Source organism: Anopheles ziemanni, chromosome 2, assembly GCF_943734765.1.
Source record: "Anopheles ziemanni chromosome 2, idAnoZiCoDA_A2_x.2, whole genome shotgun sequence".
Classification (NCBI taxonomy): domain Eukaryota; kingdom Metazoa; phylum Arthropoda; class Insecta; order Diptera; family Culicidae; genus Anopheles; species Anopheles ziemanni.
In genome coordinates, this window is record NC_080705.1 from 93,580,814 (window position 1) to 93,600,229 (window position 19,416).

The following is a 19,416-nucleotide window of genomic DNA, read 5'->3' on the forward strand; positions in this document are numbered from 1 at the left end:
CTAATTAGCAACACGAATCATGATAAATTCATAAGAGGTGTCAGAAATGGTAAGCTATGTAGATCATCATTCGGTGCTAGAAATCGTACTTGACAATTAGGACTATCAATTACCTTGGAGTTGCATGATTTTGAGGATCCGGCTAACCACGAAAAACCGGGAGCCTCAGCTTGTCCCATTCATTCGCCGGTCGAAGATTCTGTTGAAAGAGCAGAAAACTGTGTTTAGCAAACTGCAGATGCTGCGATAATCCGTTTTAAATCGTTCAGCGCTACGTCGGCCCCGTGGGGCCGACAGTGTTCTTCCCCGTAAGGCGGCGTCGGTGTGCTCGGGCCGACAGAGCCTGTTGGGTAGGCCGGCGTTTCTACAAATCGCTGGCAGAATGGAAAGCAGTGCAATTTGGGCATAGCGCTTAACGTGTTAAATAAGCAGTACGAAACATTGTTAATTCATAAGAGGTGTTACACAGAATATATCAAAGCGATTGACACGCTATTTCGGCGCATCCCTTTTTCATTTTGTGAGGTTACTTACTCGAGCGGTACTTCGAGGTACCTTTCGTGATCCCGCATAGATACACCGTGATCGTCTTCTGTTTAACTTAAAACTATTCGCCATGTGGGAAGCGTATCTTTGCATTTAATTTAGCAGCTAACATTTTCTTGCGTAAAACACTCCCGACTGGTTAACTTCACTTTTTACGAATGGTTCAAGTATTGACATTTTTGACACAAATGAAAGTGACTTCCGGTCGAATTGACAGTTCATTTTTTCAGCAGTCAGGCAGAACCGTACAAATGTTTCCATTCTCGTCGGGTTTAATTTAAATTTGAAAAACTTTCAGCAAATAAGAATTTATTTTGTAGTTTACAGGTAAATGCAGAAATAAAGGGTTTTACTTGTTTCCTTACAGTAGGTTGCTTAAGTTAAAAATACAAATAATCGTTTCAATCTTTTAAACGTAACATAAAATGATCGTTTACATTGCGCGTGCGCGAAATGTAAATTTAGTTTCGGTGAGAATTTGCTGTTTGTTTCGAAACATCTTGGCTGGAAATGTGTTAAATTGGCTCATTCCAAATTGTAGAATGCAAAATCTGCGATTTTCCTTAATCACCATGAAATCATTACTGTGTGTTACTGTTTTATACATAGTTTCATCAGTCCGAAGCGAAGAAACCATCGTCGTTACGGATGATGTGGCCGTGTCCGAGTTGTTCTCGTTTCGCGTAGAACCTCGCCTTTTCAACTGGACCTACGAAGGTCTTAGCGAACAGTTTCAATACAGGACGTCTCTAGCAAATAAACCAGATTTGCCCGCATGGGTCCGCTACATGTACAGCACGGAGTACCATTCCGGCTTTCTGTACGGCACACCACCGGTCAAAACCTCCGACTCCAAAGTGCCCATCGAAATAATTGCCCTCAATCGCCTGACGTACGAGACGAAGCGGATGGTGCTCCTTCTATCGGTGCATCGGAAGAAACCGGCCAAAAACTCGATCCAGATGAAGATAGACAACCTCAACTGGGTGCACATGATGGATCCGGGACGTATAGAAAACCTTAAAAACATCTTCCGCAACGACCTGTGGCCAGAGAGCCGCCCCGATTTACATGTCGTGTTTATGGATTCAGCCGTTAAGCTTGGCGCGAGACTTCCGCTTCGTCCTCAGCAACGCGAAGGGGTTGTCGTTCATCTCGGCAGCAATGCGGACTTCTCCGACAGGATGCTGGATCTCCACAAGGAAGTGAAACCGCTTTACAAAATACCTTCCTGCACCTACAAACGCACCTCCGTTCAGACGACCTTTGAGAATTCGGGATTCAAACTAGATTGGTGTGCCTTCCGCTTGGTAACACAAAATAGAGAAACACTACTAACCGGTTAAGGTTAATAACTAAACCCCACTACTTCTGGTTTCAGACGGCTACCGAGGACGATATTACCGCGTTGCCCCACCATCCTGTAGATAACTTGAAGCACGGCGGCGGCCGTAAGGATGTTCACGGACAGCACATGATGAAATGGGACGCGCCGCACAAGTCGGAACTCCCGGAACGTAACTACAGCGACGAGGTGGCCATATCCTTCGCTATTCCGGGCATGATTTTCGCCCTACTTCTCTGCGGACTGACCATCATTCTTTGCTTCCAGCACGAAAAACTGTAAGCACTTGTTTCCCCTTTCTGTGCAGCTTACTTTTATTTTTATGTTGAGCCATTTTTCGTTCCGTATTTGATTATTTGTTTCCATTTGTTTGCTACAGCCAGGATGACGATTCTGAGTATTATTTCAATTATGTTTTCTTCATTTGTGCTGATTTCGTTAGGTAAAAGAAATCCTTTAAACTCGCATCGAGCACAGTTGCATGAAATAATAATGAATCTGCTTCTCCTTTGTTTCCCATTCCATCCGAGCCGATCTAGGATGCAGAAAAGTTCCAAACACGAGTACAGCATGGCAGCGTCGAACGTCCAAATGGTGCAATACTCACCGGACGATATTCAATCGACCATCAAGCTGAAAAGCATCCGTGACGCACCGTTCGACGACAACCTTTCGATAAGGTAAGTGGCGTTACCGTTACTGGACGATTGCGATCTAATGTTCTGACTTCGCTTCCTACAAACGTAAGCAGCCCAACGGACAGTTTTTATCGGGAGGGAAGTCCCCACATCGGTAACATGTACATGCGGCCGAAGCCACCGCCCTACAAGCTGACCGGGAACAGCAAATCCCCGGCACCAGTTCAGCGCAATGGAGGAATTGAAATATGACAATCGGAGCCAAGAATATTATTTTGTTAGATTCTCAAGTGTGTTTGGTGAACAAGATCTGCATAAAAACGCCTATTAGTGTTGGAAAAATAGAGTGAATAACTAACGTAAGCTTACACCGATTAGTTCGCATCTCTGTAATCCTTTTGATCGTAGCAATCATATTAGACATACAGTAGGTAAAATAATGACGTTAGACGTAGAAAACGTACATAAGTAATTAACATATCAATGATTACTACGTGTTTATTCGCATAAATAATAAACTTCTGCGGGATTTTACACTCCGGACTTGCTGCCGGTGGTGCGTATTAAATAAACGGATTGCAATTGCCTTTTACTCTAATGTTACGATTGCTAAATTATTTTAAAATGTTTAAAATGCTTTCTACTCCTCATCGCGGGTGAAATAAAATCTTACATCTAAAAGCTGAATACAGACTGAACTCCTCGCCTATGCCTACGCTGACCAGTAGGAGTCCAACTCGGCCTCCTGTTTACACGCTTTAGGGGAAGCCTTGGAATAGAATTAAAAATAAAACATTGCAGTTGGGGCATTGTAGTGTGTTATCAATTAAATTGATCGAAAAAACACATTTCTTTGGCAACTTTCAATCTGCTTGAAATCTTAAGGACACTTCTTTCCTTTCGCCTACCAATTTTCCTACGCAACGCTGTATCTTTCTGCGACGGGTCACTGGAAACGTTTCACTTGCTGCAACACCCAACCACGGTTATTTGCTGACGGTTTGGGAGAAGCGACGGCAGGGCCCACGGCGCTGAAGCGTTTCAATCGATTCAGGTGTGCCGGTTTCGTCGGGATCGGTGGTGGTGGCCCGGAGAATCGATTCCTTCCAGTGACACGTGCTGATGCGACCGTCTCGTAAACATTCCGCTGATCCACCTCTTCACCGCCCGTGTTACATCGATCCGCACGGCGGTCATTATCGTCCCCACTGTATACGGCGGAGTCACGGAAATCGTGCTCGAGACACTCCTCCACCGTACGCTCGTAGAAGCTATTCTCATCGTCCATCCCCGCCAGGGAAGGTTTCATCTCCTCGCAGAAACTATCACTAGAGGAACTCGACGCCAGCACCGAGTCCCGCTGGTCGTGTGACACCGGATGGTAGACGTGTGACTTCATCGACTCCTGGTTGATGAGCACATTATTGTTCCCATTCGAACCCATTGATTGCATCGAGCAGGAAGACGCAGACGAAGGTTGGGCGAACAGGGTCTTTGGGTCGGCATAGTCCAGCTGAGCGATACGAGAGCCCAAATCCATACTGCCCAGTTTGTAGATGTGCCCGACCGATCCACCACCACCACCGCCACACCCCGCTGCTCCGTAGCCTCCATTAGGGTCGGATAGTTTCCGCTGCAGCGGTTGAGCATCGCCATGAAGAAGGTTGCCTTCACTGCCAAGCATCCGCGACGATATGGCGGAGGCGTGCAGGGAGATGAAACGTTGCAAAATGCTTTTCTGGGCCGCCGTTGTCTTCATGTTCAAGCTTCCTTGCCGTTCGAGGAAGGCTTGCTTGGAAGAACCGTTGGCGAACGATTCATCGGGCCCCATCACCGACGCATCGTCTTCGTGAGCTGGCGATGTTGGACGCAGGTTCGTCGGTTCCTTTCCCACATCCCGGGTTCCGACCGTGGGGGTACTGTTTTCGCGATGGTAGCTTATGTTCGTGTCGCTGTTGCGCAGTAGCTGCGGTGTTTTGGCATGGGCTGAAGATATTTGAGGTGAGCCGAGGCGACGGACGACAGTTCCTCCATCATTCTCACCTCCGATTCGCTCGAGCAGCCCTAACTCGGAGTAGGCCAATGTGACGTAATCCGACTCGGGGCGAGTTTTTCTGGGTAAGGCAGAAAGCGGAGGTGGAGGAGGCCCCACCTGCATCTGGCAGTTGTTGAATTTAGGCTTTTCGACACATGGCAACGAATGACGTCCGACGGAAGATGGCGCATACTTGTATGGGACGTGCACGTTGCGAAGTAGGGACTCGTAGATCGGTTCCTCATCGTCCGCCCCACCAGAAACGGATCGTTCCCGAGCCTCGACGCATATGGTCGCCGTTACACACGGTTCCTCGTCACACGGCGGCTCCGTGCTGGGAGGTTCCGGTGGATTCATAACTGGCCGCACACAGCTGGATGAATCGAAAGATTTTTTCTTCGTTAAGGGTTTGCTCAAAATCTTGTTAAACTGATCCTTCTCCATTATAAGCTTGGTAATGATATCTGCATCTTTCAGGTGCTTGCCACTCGAGACCCTGCCGTTCTCCACCGGCGCTACTGCTTCCGATTCCTGTGAACCTTCCGTGACTGACGAGCATACGGACGCTTCCAGTGAAACGTTATCCACGCTCGTGTCATCCAGCGGCTCAACAATCGATGGATGTTCCGTCGAGGAGCAATGCTCACCGCTTACGTCCACCTCGGCTTCGGTCCCTTGTTCCACATTCAGGTCGGTGTAGAACGTGGAACTTCCGGTTAGCGTTTTCGGTCGGCGCTTGCGCATGTCGGTGATGCGCTTGGGAATCATCGTGCTGTTGTACGTGTTGATTCCTTCCAAACTCTCCTCCCTCACGTTGAGCTGCTTTTTCAACGGGGCAGACAGTTTTCTGCGCTCATACAGTGACTTCTTCAACCGCTCCTGCTCCTCTTCTTGCACCACCGATCGGCTGCGTGCGAGAACAGGTGTCTGCTTGCGTTGCGCTAGGGTATCGGCCCGATTTTTAACCTCCTCTTGCAGTTGTTTCTTCACCGTATTACATTTACATTCCTCCGGGTTGGCGCAACTATGAGGAAGGAGTTCCGTGGACGTGTCGGTCGGTTCCGATGCAACCGAAGGCTCCAGATCACTCGAGTAGGACCGAAACGTGGGTGTTGGGGCATCTTTTTTCATCAGACTTCTCTTCGATTTCATTCGCATTTCGCTGCGTCGGAACTGCTGTCGCCGTTCGAGGTACTCCGGCACGGGAGAATTATTGGTCGGACGCTTCCAGTACGGCTTGTCCGTGAATCGTTCTAGAAAGCATCAAGAATATTCCTTACTTAACTATTTCGTTCAGTTATACCATTATGATTTCACTTACGATCTTCATCGCCCAACTGCAGAACCAGCTCCATGGCACGTGGTGGAATATCGGCATAATGCTGTAGCATGGCCTGCTTGATTTGCTGCGTCCACTGGCGCTTCTCTTCCCGGCTGCGAGCGGTTAGCTTCAGCACACCCTTCGGATCGTCGAATGGAATCACGTTAAAGCTGGCCGGCTCACCCGGCAGATGTTCTACCAGCATGAGGTTTTTGCACTGTAAAATACGATCATTAGCCGTCACCTTCTGAAAGAGTACGAAACAACAACCACCGTATGCCATACGTACCGGAATATACGCGCGAAATTGAAGCCTTTTATCTTCCTTTGGCTTTGCTATGATGAGCATCGACTGGAAGAGCAGTACGATCCGGGGCTTGCCGTGCTCCGTGAGGAGACCTTCGCGCAGCAAATCGCCCAACACGGACAGATCCGGCCCGAGCCAACCGTCGAGGATGCCGGCCAGTTCCTTCACCTTCCGCTGCTGGTCTAGCTTTTTCTTCATTTGGTCGATGTTTTGGGCTACCTTTTTCATCAATTCGTGTGCCAAGGCTACCTGTTGGTCGCTGCAGTGCTTCCGTAGATTCTAAGAAAGAGACGATGTTAATAAATAAGTGTCGCACAACAGAGCGCCTTAACAACGATCGAATGAACGATCATCGAGTTTAAATGATCAGGGACGACAACCTTCGACTCCCGACGGAGCGAAAGTAACTCAAAAGCATGCAAATGGAAAATTACTCAGCCTGGTGGCATGATTAATGATGATGATATTGTGCTGTCGGGCGCGAATGCATTTTTGTTAGTAAGATTCTTGTCGATCGGCCGGGATTGCACTTACTTCCAGCAGCAAGTGGTACTTTAAAATTCGCTGCACGGGTTTGAGCAGGTACGAACCGAGCGGCAGCGTGTGCTTGAGCATTTTCTGCGTCGACACTAGCAGTGCGTTTGTGTGCGTTGCCTGAAGTAGCGTTGTCAGTAGTGAAATTGCTTCCGGATAGCTGGTGCTGTATGCAAAAAGGAAAGAGCATACGTTAAAACATCGATTAAACCCCAATCCGAAAGCACACCACTTACCAATACTTGGTGTAGCAGCTAAACTCTACGTGAAGATCGATGAAACAATCGCATATTGCGACCGGATCGCCTCGAGCTTCACGTAACCGATTAAGAAGCTTGAAGTTGAAATCATAAATCTGCTGAATGTTGCTGAACAGCACGTTCAGTTGGTCTGGCTTGAGGCAAGCCCGTTCCTTCCAATCCTCCAGATAGCTGTGGGAAAAGGAAATGGGGTGGGCTTGAAAATGGTATCTTAAATTGTAAAGTTTTAATCACAGTCGTACCCTCTGATGACCTGGCCAAGATCCTTGACGTAGCTGCTCTCAGAGTCAATAATCTCACGCACAGACCGCTCGCACATGGTCATTCCAACACCGATAGTCCCGGCATCCGCCACAAAAGCGCCTAATACAGTCTGTTCAGATTCGCTCGGGTCGGCCAAACTTTCGACACTGGCCTGATACGACGGTGGGGCGCTTTTCCCTCCCATCAGGAGATGCTCCGAGCCGGAAGAGCTTGAACTGGACGAGAACGAGCAGATGGAGGAGGAAGATAGCGGCCGCGAGCTTAGTACCGGTGTGCTGGGCGGGACCAAGGACATTTTGCTGGAGTAAACCGACCCGCTGCTATTGGCCGTGTCCAGGCTTGGCGTTGAGGTTGACGTCGAATGGGTTGCATTGTCCAGAAATGAGCCCGCTTTCGTGACTGGGCTACGTTCTGGATTCGCTGGGGACAGTTTCGTCGTCGCGACTCCGAGGTTCGGGTGTGGATTGATTGCTTCGACGACCGTCTTGCGATGGTCGGATGAATCAATACAATTTTTCACGAACGCATTCTCCACCAGTGCGTCGTGATTCATTGCTGCGTGCCCACTTCGCAGTGTCACTTCAACACCCCGGGGATCTTCTACGCTCTCTTCACCCTCCGAATTTGGTTGAGTCACATTCAGCGATACTTGACTAGGATACTTCTCTTCGCTGGTGGATCCTGATGATCCAGGGGCTACCTTGGTAGTCCATTGCCCTTCACCGGCCTCAGTCTCCTCTAGGCCCACCATGAGCAGATGGATTTTCCTCTGAAAAGTGGACACATTATGTATTGCTTCTCTGCTCGAATGCACTCGATCTATGGCTTCGTTCTCTTCGGAGCATTTCCTAGACAGATCCTCTGTTGCACAATTCGTGGCCGTTTCACTGGTGGACCTACTCCCAACAAGCCGTTCGCGTGAGCTTCGCCCCACTGATCGATGACGTGAGACACTTTCCGGGCCGTTCTCATGCGCCTGATCGTTGATCAGCTGCTTTGACAGTTTAGTGATGGCATTGGAGAGGGGAAGTTTCTTCTGAGTCCCTAGCGGGGTCAGCGCAAGTGATGCTCCCGGTTGTTTTGTTTTTCTACTACTTGTGGGGCTGGAGATTGTCACCGGCACACCGGATTGCACATTGGAACTCACACACGTACCGACACCGGCCGGAGGATGGGTACCGGTGGGACTGGAGCCATTGGTGTCGGTCGTGTGGCACACCATACGCCTCACGTTGGGTGAAACGAGACTAAGGAATCGATCCGAACGTTTCCGAACTGGCCTTACGGGGATTTGCACGTCGGTGGGGTGTGATGTGGTGACCGCACTGCTTGCACTAGGCTGTTGTGTCAGCGTGGAAGTGACGGGAGTGTCTTCACGCGAACCATCGCCAACGCCGACACCTGACTTGTTGCTTCGGACGGGTGTAGCATTTTCGGGATGTGAAGCATCAAGCACGTTGCTTGGAACGGCGGGGGGCGAGGTGATCACTGGCGGCGATAAGGACGTGGACACATGGTTGCTGGACGATTCGACTAGTTGCCTCGCTTCTTCATTGAAATTGTTCGCCAAAGTGTCCAGAAACCCCAATCCAATATCGGTGCTGCTTCCTACAAAGAGTAAACAAAAACGACATTCATTATACTTTTTTAACCAAGCATGCCAAGCTGTTGCTAGCGAATGTAAAGTGTGAAACAATGCTATAAAAATACAAAATATACGACATCGTACTACATGACAAGCCGATCATGGGCAAAGAAAACCACTCTCCGGAAGTGTGACAAATGTCGCTTCTTTCATCTTCATCCCATTTCCTGCATTCGGGACAACATCGTGTGGGTTTCGATAATCCATTCTTCTCCCCGGGTCGCCTGTTGTTGATATTTATGCGTGTTACTGCGTGTCCCATTCATTATAGCCGTTTCTAACACCTTCATTTCGATTTCTAATAGGTATCTGGCCATCAATTTGGGATAGAGTCCGCTTTTACTCAAGCCCATACTTCCCATGGATCTTCGCCTCCGCCGGAACCTCTCTGAGGGTGTTTGACGAATTTACTGTGTGTATTTAATGTTATTTATGTTAAGAGCACCTTGTCGTTGATTTCGTAACAAATGTGTATACTCCTTTCTGTATTTTTGTAACCAATTTTTCCCTCTTCACACACGCACATTGATAATTCTAATATATAATTATCTCATCCCAACTGATCTCATTAAATGGAGAAGGAACAATTGAGTAATTGATTAAAAGAACAAATTAAAGAAGATCTTTCAACCATTTTCCGCTCTATAACCATCTGTTCGTAATAAAAGGTTCCCTTCACTCATTCGAAGCAGCCAATTATAGTTTAATGAGAGAAAAAAATGTAGAATCTCGAGTCATTCATTCTTTTGCCTGCGAGGTTCAGTTGTCTATCAACACTTGCATTATGTGGAAAAGCTTTTCTCCATTTCCTCTCGACCAGCTTGAAATTTCTCTCGGGCGATATATTCTGTAAAAATATCTCCGGCCAAGTGCGGCCACGCTTCTGTCGCTGACTGCGCCTCTTTTTATTTAATGTGACTATGGTTTAAAATAGATAAACCAACTGTGGCCGGGGATCCCAAAAGGGATTTTGAAATCCAATGGATCTTCCTCGCGGCCCACTCCAGACAACGGGGGAGAAGATGGAAGTGCATAAAGGCAAGGCATTAAGATGCGGTGGACTTCTCTATGTCCCCTTTTCCCCCCCTCAGGCCAGCGAAGGAACGTCGCATGAGGCCGACGTCGGTGATGGCGAACATATCGCCGCAGGCGCATATCATGATCGGAACGCATAAGAATCACGATCGCATTGTATTACATTCGATTCTCTATTCTTTTTCCAACGTAAGGCAGACACTCCACTTTGCCGTCATCATCACGTGGCCACGTGCCGCATCATCCTGTCGCAGGCAAGAAGGGATCGGCACCACGGAGATCAATCTGTTAAGGGCCCTTTCTCTTTCGGCCTCTCGCGCTCTGGTGCACTTAAATGCAGTAAGGGTTTGGTGGACCAAAAACAGGAACCACGTGTCGTGCGCGTCCGCTTGAGAGATTTACCGCCATGAACGGCGATCGAGTTGAGTTTATTAAATTTATTCTTTCTATATTTGAAAAAGGGGAGCTGCTGCGAGTTCCTTTCAAACAAAGTTTTTTTGTTGTCTTATTCGAACAGATCGAATGGAAAGATAATTTCAAAAATAACATTAAAGTAACGCCAACAACTGGGTCAAGCTTGGTAATAAAATGGAAATACCTTACATGGAAGCAGATGCATTTCTTTGCAATCATAAAGTCCTTGACGGAGCTAAATGGTGGACGGAGGAGAAGGGCACTTTTTCTTTGGATTGCCATTTTTACAAAACAAATGTTTTCATTATGTTTGCTTCTTTTACCTCCTTTAAGTCTTTTGGTTTGTACAATCTGCGACCAAGAGTAATTTCTGGGTAATTTTTTAAAGTTTGTTTTTCGTATGCATTATCGAATGTGTAATGTTTAAGATTGATTTCCAACCATTTCACTGATTCATGATTCATAATTTACCCAAATGAAACAGTATTAATCGAAAGTCATGTCAGAAATCAAGTAATTCTAGAAGAGTAACAATTAAGGAGGTAAAGGAGTTTTACGGAATGCATCTTTCTCTGTACCTAAATTGATAGCAAAGAGGAACACAAAATAAGCAAATAAGAATCATTTCGGCAAAAGATCAAAAACCAATTCAAAACAAACTGAAAAGCGTAACAACTTTGCGTCAAATATTGCAAAACACAAAAAAGGGCTACGTGTGAAACATGCGATTGGGGCAAACACTCATACCTCTTTGCCTTTCGCCTATCGCACCTCAAGATAAGATAGCCATTGCTCATGTGTTTTCGCTATACATAAAAAATGGGCACAATTTTCTCCGATTCTGTTATCGTTGGCGCATTGATATTTTTTGCTTCCAATTTCATGTTCAACTCGACCAACAAACTAAACACAACATGTTTATAAGTTATGGTTCAGATGACTAAGTACTAAGTAATATTCGAATACCGATAATAACCTACGCATGAATGTTGATTCGTGAGTCATTTGTTAGAATGTTTTATCGTGCCTAGTTCTCAATCCAGTTTCCCGGGAAAGCCGAAACGCGAATACACATTATTTGGATGATTAACTTCAAGGATAAATATCGACCACAGTGCAAATAATAATGCGTGACGTATGGCAACCGTATGCTACCCTTCAGCTAGGACAGGGCAGCTTGACGAACGAAACCAAGAAGTTTTTACAAAATAAACACCTTAAAGCCTTCGATTCGGTACTGTTCAGAAAACTTACAGTAACTTACCGTCCTCCAGCGATCGATGGCACGCGAGGCTACTGGAAAGTCACTGTTTCTACTACCACTTTACTCTCATTACTATTCCCGTGTCTCGTGTCGACGGTGATTTATGTTTATCTTGTTGGCATCGGAGGCATATGCTGCTAACGTCGTCGGGGCATACAAACTAATACTATCGAGAGTACGCCCTTATCACGCAGCAGATGGATGCCCAGTGTGGCAAGATAATGGATACCAATGCAACGGTGGTCGTAATGTGGACCCCACTCTTGGTGACACCTTTTTTCGCAAGGCCTGGCGCCGCGTATAATCCGCGAGTTCCGCAACAGGCGTTCAACTTGCACTTTTTCGGCCAAAATCCTAATCGACCTGTCTTGCCCCTTTCGAAGCAATGAGCTGTGTGTACGCTACGGAATTCCCATCCGGAAGGAACCATTTTTCCCTTTAAATTTTTGCAGGCGGCATTTAAATCAACTTCAACTTACGCACCTGTACTTTCCTTTCAGTACCCCGTTCGAAGCGAATTAGGATTTTACCCTCATTGTCACGAACGTCACAATCGAGCGTGAACGGGTTTCACATGCTTTTTTGACGCCCTTCATAAATTGTTGCTTCCGACGATGCGTTTCCTCCTCCGCCGTCTAGTGGTTTTATTTGGCGGAAGCAGTATACAACAAACCCAACGACGTACGGTGTACATATGCATGGGTTAGTTGTGGTGTCATCGATGCCTGACAACTCGCGCGATCAGTCGCTAGAGGTAGCGAGGAGGTGCACTCGACCCGTGACATATTCACCAGACGCACGGCGACAACAGATCATCATCATCGTCATTGGTTCGCTTCGGGGGCCCCCTTGTTGGAGCGCTGTTCGCGTGTTCTATCGCGGTGTTCACCTCCGTAGCGCCAATGCAGGCTTCCCTTGAACAATATCGCCACGGCCCGAACCACTACATACAACCGAAAGCGGTATGAAACCGCCATTCGATCCGCGAGCTCGCGGGTGCCGTCGTGATGGGAATACGAAACGAATCGTCCGGATTTGCCAGCAGCTCGTCGGAGCATTGCGTGGAATGCAAGGCGCGATCGTGACTCACATGTTTCGCGCACTCTGGCCCCCTCCGCGAGAATGTGCAGTGGTCAGATGGGTTTTAAGCTAGTGGATGTTCATGTTCGTCCGTGTGGTACTGATGATGGATACAATCAATGGTTCTGTGCGCGGATTTTGAGTTGTAGGCACATTTCAGCTAAAATGGAAAAGGAAGATACTGCTAAAAAAACGCTTGATCTTGCAAGTGAAAAATAAGTACGCCCCAAGCAGAAACCAGTCTTTAAAACCATCGAAACCGATAGGATGGTGATCTTGAACCCATGCCCTCCCCCCTTTTCCGCCATGCGACCGCTAGAGAAGAAGGAAACGCCCCTTGCTGACTTTCTTGCATAATTTTCCTCCCCACCCTTCGGCATCGCACAGTGTGGCTCGATCGGAGACGTCAGGTGCTTTTTCGTTTCGAAAAATGTAGAACAAAAACAATAGTTAAATTGACGAAGGACAAAAAACCGAAGATTTTTAAACCGAAGTTTTTTTTTTTGCAATGAAATATAATGTTTTGTACAACGAAATTTTAAACAAAAAAACCTACTCTTAAAGCCACTGTGCGCTGGGCCATCGGTCTGATTATGCTTTTAAACGTATCGCATCACCTCGGCTGCCATGACGACGTCAGGCTGGGTGTAATTTCCTCTCAACGTCGCGTCTTTAGATTGCACACACGTATGCAAGGGGAGGACAAGACAAATGTTTTTCACGCGCCTGTGCATAATTGGCCCATCGTTTATTTAGCATAATTTCACGCCGTGTGAGGCAACCAACCGACTCTGCATGCGTTTCTGTCTCAACCATCCCAATGGTGGTGGTGGTACGCTGGCGAGGACACAATTAATGCTCGTCCTTCTGCCGGTGGGGTGTGAAACACCGGTGCTGCACCGCAGGCAAGCCTGTCTTATGTTCGATGTTCATCTTATGTTGCAACACGTACCAACGAACCCGAGCAGGCCGGTCGTATATGCGTGGGCAGTTTCTGCATTCTTTCTACCCCCAGGGCTGCGAACCAAACCATCGGACGTGATCACTAACCGGAAGCAACCGGGTAAACATTGGCGCAAGATCACCTTAAAGTAAAAAAAAACAAACTTGACAAACCTAATACCGCGTGTCGTCTGCCGCGTCAAGGTTTAGAATCAAGACGAATCTGCTCAAAGCATGCGTGATCGTAAGAAATACGATCCTCGCATCCGTCTTATCCGTCATGAATGGGGCCACGTGATGACATCGGTTAGGGTTCGACGGTTTTTACTTTTCCATGTGATGTTAAATATATACATAGAAATAGTAACTTATTTATCCCTATCTACCTTCCGGCAATGAACTTTAAACTTATTTACCCTTTGATATGAGGGCAGGAAGAAGGAGTTATCACGAAAAACAAATGATCGCAAGTCATAGGAGTCGTACATGTCGTTTTATTAGCCAGACGATACTCCATCGGTTAAAAAAAACCCCTTCAAGAGCCCTGGCGTTGCATTGAGTGTATCTTTTTTCCCCCCTTGGGTATCGGTTCCGGGACATCCACAGTTGTTATGTCAGATAACCGTGGCTCTTGAGAACCTTTAGTCTGGCACCGCCTTCCGTTGCGGTCTGGTATTAGCGTTAGGGGGCAAAGCAAACAATTTGACTATCGAGAAATTGATAACCGTTTATCGAGCGTGCTGGTGGACAGTATGCGGTGAAAATATGATGGAAAGAAACTTAAACTTGAAACATGGTCGAACCATCTCGTTCCAAGCGGCGGCAGACATTGACCAGATGGTCAACGCAACCCATTTTGGAGTATCGGTGGTCAATTGAAGGTCCCCTGAAAACAGGTTCAGCCATCAATCATCGAACACCATCGAAGGACCTATGGATCGTCTTTTTTAGAGTTCGTTTTCGTCTTCTCGCTATTTTCAAGACGCTCCAACAACGATGCCGAGGCGGCAGCGCATAATTCAAGCCCTTCAAAATAGACCTCTGCTTTTTACTAATTACATGCTTTACTCGCGATTTATCGACTCGACTCTGACCGGCTGACCGGGTGACCTTGTTTCCCTTCACCCATGCCAGGCCCGATCGGGCCATTGGATGTCCCGAATCTGCTGGAGAATCTTGCTACGAAACCGTCATTTCTCGGTGATATTGTTTAAAAAATTAGTCCACGAACAGCGGAGCCCACATTGCCAGCCAATCCGTGCATGGAGCGAAGCATTTCAACAGGTTTATCCTTTGGAAACGAGGCAGGCGGCGTACGATCGTTCGTTCTTCTCGATCCGGCGACACCGTTTCGGTAGTTGTGAAGTGGCCCCCCGGACCAGTACCAGATCGTGGCGAAACGGGGGATCGTTGCCTTCCACTCGCTCTCGAACGAACGAAACTAACTGCCTTCCACCAGCCCACGGCAACCCGCTTTCCTCCATTCCCTGCACCCTGCAACCAGTGCATTCGATGCTGCTGCTGGATGCATGTGCTTCGCTTAGGTTGAAGTATGAATCATATGACTCTTTGAGGGCAATTTTCAACCCTTTGCAGCAGTCAATCAAGTCCGGCTGGCTGTGATATCGAATGTTCTTAGTGTAAATGATACAACTGGTCCAATGTACCTACCGAAAAAATCTTCCCAGCGCTCCGAGCCGTCGGATTCGATATCCATGTTTCTGGAGCACAGACACTTTTGTTTCCAACTATACACTCACTCCATGTACAAAGCTGACACGGATTCTGGGACAACACTGCGTCTTCCAAAACTAGCGAATGCGAATGCTATACACCTGATCGGTTAACACGGATGCTTCATGCTTCTCAGCTGGGGGAATTAAAAAGAAACGTAAACATCATCACCAACAAACATAAAACTTGAGCACAACTAATACGGTGATCGAAGATTTGCGCTGCAGGAGGCAAGATCACCTACGATGGTTCACATTTTGGACACACAAAGTTCTTTTTAGCATAACATAACTTTGCGTTAGAACACTCGACTACCAACAATAGAACACCAGGCGATCGCGAAATACATAAACATTCACGCGTTCCTTCTATCTACTCGACGACTCTAATGGCACGAACACAAATGACCAAGCTTGAGATTATCAGAATCAGGTGGGCTGGAGCTCGCGATTAAAAACAAGCGGAAACCGCGGACTCAGAAAATTAGAAACACCACATCGGGAGGAACTGGTGTAGAAGGAAAGGGCTGGTTTACACGCAACGCACGTCTGTTCTACGATCGACTTTGCGCAGAATTGTATCTTTTCGCGCACAGACTGACACGGTAGGGGGTGTGTGACACGTTACGACGGGGGACGTTTTCTGTAAGAAATTCTAGCGATCTACGCGTTTTCTTTGGTCACGGGCTTACGTACCGTCTCATCGTCTTGAGAATCTACACAATACTGAACGGATGACACAAGCGGGATAGGTAGTTGTAACTGAGAACCTAGTTACTACTGCTAGGTACACGCAATGACAGCAATACCTAGGAACGAGAAATAAAATCAAGGAGGTACTACAATTTCTTTTTAAACATTTGTTTACATAAAAAACATAAGGGTAAAAGAGTAAATGAGGCCCCGGCCGCCATGTTTTCGATCGTGGCTACACCTCTTGTGGACGTTTAAACTGAATGTATGCAATTGGTGATACATTAATTCGTTAAATTCAACCTACGAGTATTTGAATCGTAGTGTGTACCGTTAATTTCGGCTACGCAATCAACCTAGGGGTGCGGTATGAGGGGGGCCCACGGGCCCCCCTTATTTCTCAAAACTATAACAAACTCTCTTTTTCGGTAGACCTAGCGCAGTCCGCTCGCTACGCTCGCTGCGGGCGCGCCGCCGTTTCCAACTCATTTCTTCGACTAAACTCATTGTTTCATGCTGTCCATCATGTGTGGTATAGTTTAGTTACTAGTAACTTACAGTAACTTAACATGTAAAAGTATATTAACCCGCATTCAACCTCCACTGCGTGATTAGTTTAAACCGTTATGTTCTTTTAAGCGAACCGTTAGCGATCAAATATTTGAAAAGTATGCATGCGTCGCGCTTTGCATAGCTTCAGGCGCTTAATGTGAACCAGTAGGAAGAGGAGAATCTAGCCCGGGGCCTCATTTACTCTTTTACCAACATAAGTAATTTATCATTTTCCTACTTTGTTCCTTAAATGGCGATACTTGGAGCAAAATTGCCTCGACTCACAACTGGTGCTGCAACCTGTTTTCCAGACTAAAAGCAGTCTCGCGGTTCTTGTCAAAGCTGACTTAAATTTACCGTTTCCAACCGTTTTGATATTACCAATCAACCATTTGATTTATTAAGTTCTTTTTATGTTGTAATTATAATTTTAAGCTAATATTTTTAATATTAATAAACACTCGCAACATACTGAGCATTATCAGCATATGGAGTTTATTCACGCCTAAATTTATACTTTTTCTAAAGCTCTACGCTGCGTGTAAAGCATGTTGTAATGTAGCTTTCGCTAGCGGGTTTTTTAAACTAAAAGCGATTGAAACACAATTTCCTGTTTTAAGTTCTTGACAATTCTTGACCATTGTTTTTTAAATAAAAAAAATGTTAGTAAAATACTTGAATAGGAAGAGTGTTAAATTGGATATACTGTTACTGTTAAAATGGCATGACCACACATGTGTCCGTTGCAACAGATAAGGAACTGATCAAACTGAACATTTGAGAGTCGGTGGCTTTTTTTCTGTGGTGTGGTGTACTGTAGTAGGGTTTTCATAGAAATGACGTTGCTCATTATAAACCATATTTTGGTATTAATCATTTCTCTTGGAATATAAATCAGATGCTACTGACGGCATCAATGCTTAGAGGTATATTAAACTTCTTCATGAGCACGTACGTATTAGTTAGTAACGTGCGTGCGGGGAACAATCTTTTAATACGAAGAATAGTTGGGATAAATATAAACATATTAACAAAACAAACTTCCATCTAACTGTTAGTCAGCCTTATGGTTTTATGGCGTGGGTTCTCGCGCGCATCGCGTATTCGCGGATCTCGGAGAATGCGCAAAGCTGCGGCTTCGAGAAGAGCAAAAGCTCCTTCGACGGTCGCGGTCGTGAAGGCGCAGAACCTCAACGCAAGAAATATCGGCTGCGGCGAGCAAATCGGATCAGTACTCTCCGTATCGTCGAACCCGCAACACCTCCGCGAAGAGGCTCGAAGAAGTCCTCCCTGTCAAGACGCAGCAGCAGAAGTGCAGTTGAAGCGAAACGAGCCAGAGGAAGCCTTACTACTTCGTGCTTACGGGTTAGTCGATCTGCCGTGGGGTTAGAAATATCGTTAGGGCTTTCGCCAACACGACGGCCGCCGCCGATCGTCCTGGCCCCGTCGATCGGTCTTTGCCGTTTTGTTTAGCTGTTTTGTCCCCGCGGGGGGAGCGGGTGGCGAAGAAATTGCTTAGGTTGCTTTCTCTGCTGCTGGCGCGGCCTCTGCTGACTCTGGTGACATTGCGCTGCGCTGCGCTGCCATTTGCGCGCCACAGGACGCGTACAATTGTGCGAGAAGCAGCGTGTTCGCCTTCCCGTAACAACCGACGACGGTTTTCGTCATTCGTTTGCGGAAATTGGACGCGCGCAGCGGTTCCCTCGATTTTCGGTGCCCTGGTGGCTTACAATCCGTGGCAAGACTGTATCCAGCAGCGGTATACTGACCTCAAGTGAGTGTTTGTGAATGGTGCGAAAAGTTCAATCAAAGTACAATTCCGTCCACCTACAGTGCTGTTTCCAATTGGTTTTGGTGTATTATTGCGGCTCGTTTAGATAGATATTCAAACCATGTGACGACGCGTGGGAGCACATTATTCTGCACAACAAATCTGCTAAGCCAACCGGTTTCGAATATTCGACCGACCGTGGGGGCTAGATGGGGTAAAATTTGCGAGAAAGAATAGAAAATAAGAGCAGTATAAAGTGGACAAGATAAATGCTGTCGCCATTAATCGCCCGCTCTATCACGCAGCACCGCGTGCAAGTGATCTTTCTTTCCAACGTCCTTCCAGAAAGCTTGGACGAAAATAATTACAATTGCTCTAATTTTTCGGCACTCGAGGAGGTTGTTTCAGTGCCCATTGCTGGGAGTAAGTGTGACGCTGCACGTTGATATATTTGTACGATAAGATAAGACGCAGGAGAGTATCTTCTCGGTGCACGCACACCTTCCACTTCCAAAAAGGTCGCCCCAAAACACGCAGCAGACGAAGACGGCGGCACCATGTGGTTTAGGAATGTGCAATTCAAACATATGTCTGCTTTTGGCTGCTGGAGGGTAAATATTCCAGATGCGAACTAAATGCACCAGCAGAGCGATGGAACGAGGAGAAGTGATACATAGTCTTTTTTTCTCTCTAATTAGTTTAATTTACCATATCGTACCGCGAATATAGGAACCAAATTTACCCAAAAGCCCACCTTCGATCATCTATTTCGCACCAGCCCGATGTCGATGGTGTCAAATTTATGCTCTTTTTCGCTCCTGAATATTCATGAGCGGCTCGCCTTTTGCCGCCCGGACGATCTACAAATTTTCGAATGCCATTTTAAATTAGTCGGATGCGTCTGCAGAAGATCAGCCGCCGTGCGTTTGAAACTCTATCCTTTCGGCGACGTGGAGACAGTAGCAAACATCTCAAGCTCACCCTTTGTCAAATCAATTAGTTTTAATCGCTTCACCGACCCAACCAACCGCACATAT

At 46.8% G+C, this 19,416-nt stretch overlaps 2 protein-coding genes across 2 annotated transcripts; one reads left to right on the top strand and one right to left on the bottom strand.

Annotated features, from left to right (window-relative positions):
• The first annotated feature begins 1,118 nt into the window (after positions 1-1,118).
• On the top strand, positions 1,119-2,781 carry LOC131294792 (epsilon-sarcoglycan). The gene is made up of 5 exons (XM_058322836.1): positions 1,119-1,856; positions 1,928-2,169; positions 2,271-2,333; positions 2,431-2,571; positions 2,643-2,781. The coding sequence occupies exons 1-5, from the start codon at positions 1,119-1,121 to the stop codon at positions 2,779-2,781; spliced, it is 1,323 nt and encodes a 440-aa protein (XP_058178819.1).
• A 694-nt stretch (positions 2,782-3,475) lies between these two features.
• Positions 3,476-15,427, bottom strand: LOC131294793 (uncharacterized). Its single transcript, XM_058322837.1, has 7 exons — positions 15,302-15,427; positions 7,229-8,858; positions 6,963-7,157; positions 6,727-6,892; positions 6,175-6,471; positions 5,886-6,102; positions 3,476-5,817 (listed from the first exon to the last, which is right to left on the bottom strand). The coding sequence occupies exons 1-7, from the start codon at positions 15,345-15,347 to the stop codon at positions 3,476-3,478; spliced, it is 4,893 nt and encodes a 1,630-aa protein (XP_058178820.1). The 5' UTR covers positions 15,348-15,427.
• Positions 15,428-19,416: the final 3,989 nt, after the last annotated feature.

What these genes read in the sequence shown, in the direction of transcription:
- LOC131294793 (XM_058322837.1), bottom strand. Translation starts at nt 15,347, where the DNA reads ATGGATATCGAATCCGACGGCTCGGAGCGCTGGGAAGATTTTTTCG. An exon ending in AGCTGCTACACCAAGTATTG is followed by an intron (nt 6,893 to 6,962) that starts GTAAGTGGTGTG and finishes TTTTGCATACAG; the next exon opens with CACCAGCTATCCGGAAGCAA. An exon ending in GCAGTTGGGCGATGAAGATC is followed by an intron (nt 5,818 to 5,885) that starts GTAAGTGAAATC and finishes GATGCTTTCTAG; the next exon opens with AACGATTCACGGACAAGCCG.
- LOC131294792 (XM_058322836.1), top strand. Translation starts at nt 1,119, where the DNA reads ATGAAATCATTACTGTGTGTTACTGTTTTATACATAGTTTCATCAGTC. An exon ending in TGCTTCCAGCACGAAAAACT is followed by an intron (nt 2,170 to 2,270) that starts GTAAGCACTTGT and finishes TGTTTGCTACAG; the next exon opens with CCAGGATGACGATTCTGAGT. An exon ending in GACGACAACCTTTCGATAAG is followed by an intron (nt 2,572 to 2,642) that starts GTAAGTGGCGTT and finishes AAACGTAAGCAG; the next exon opens with CCCAACGGACAGTTTTTATC.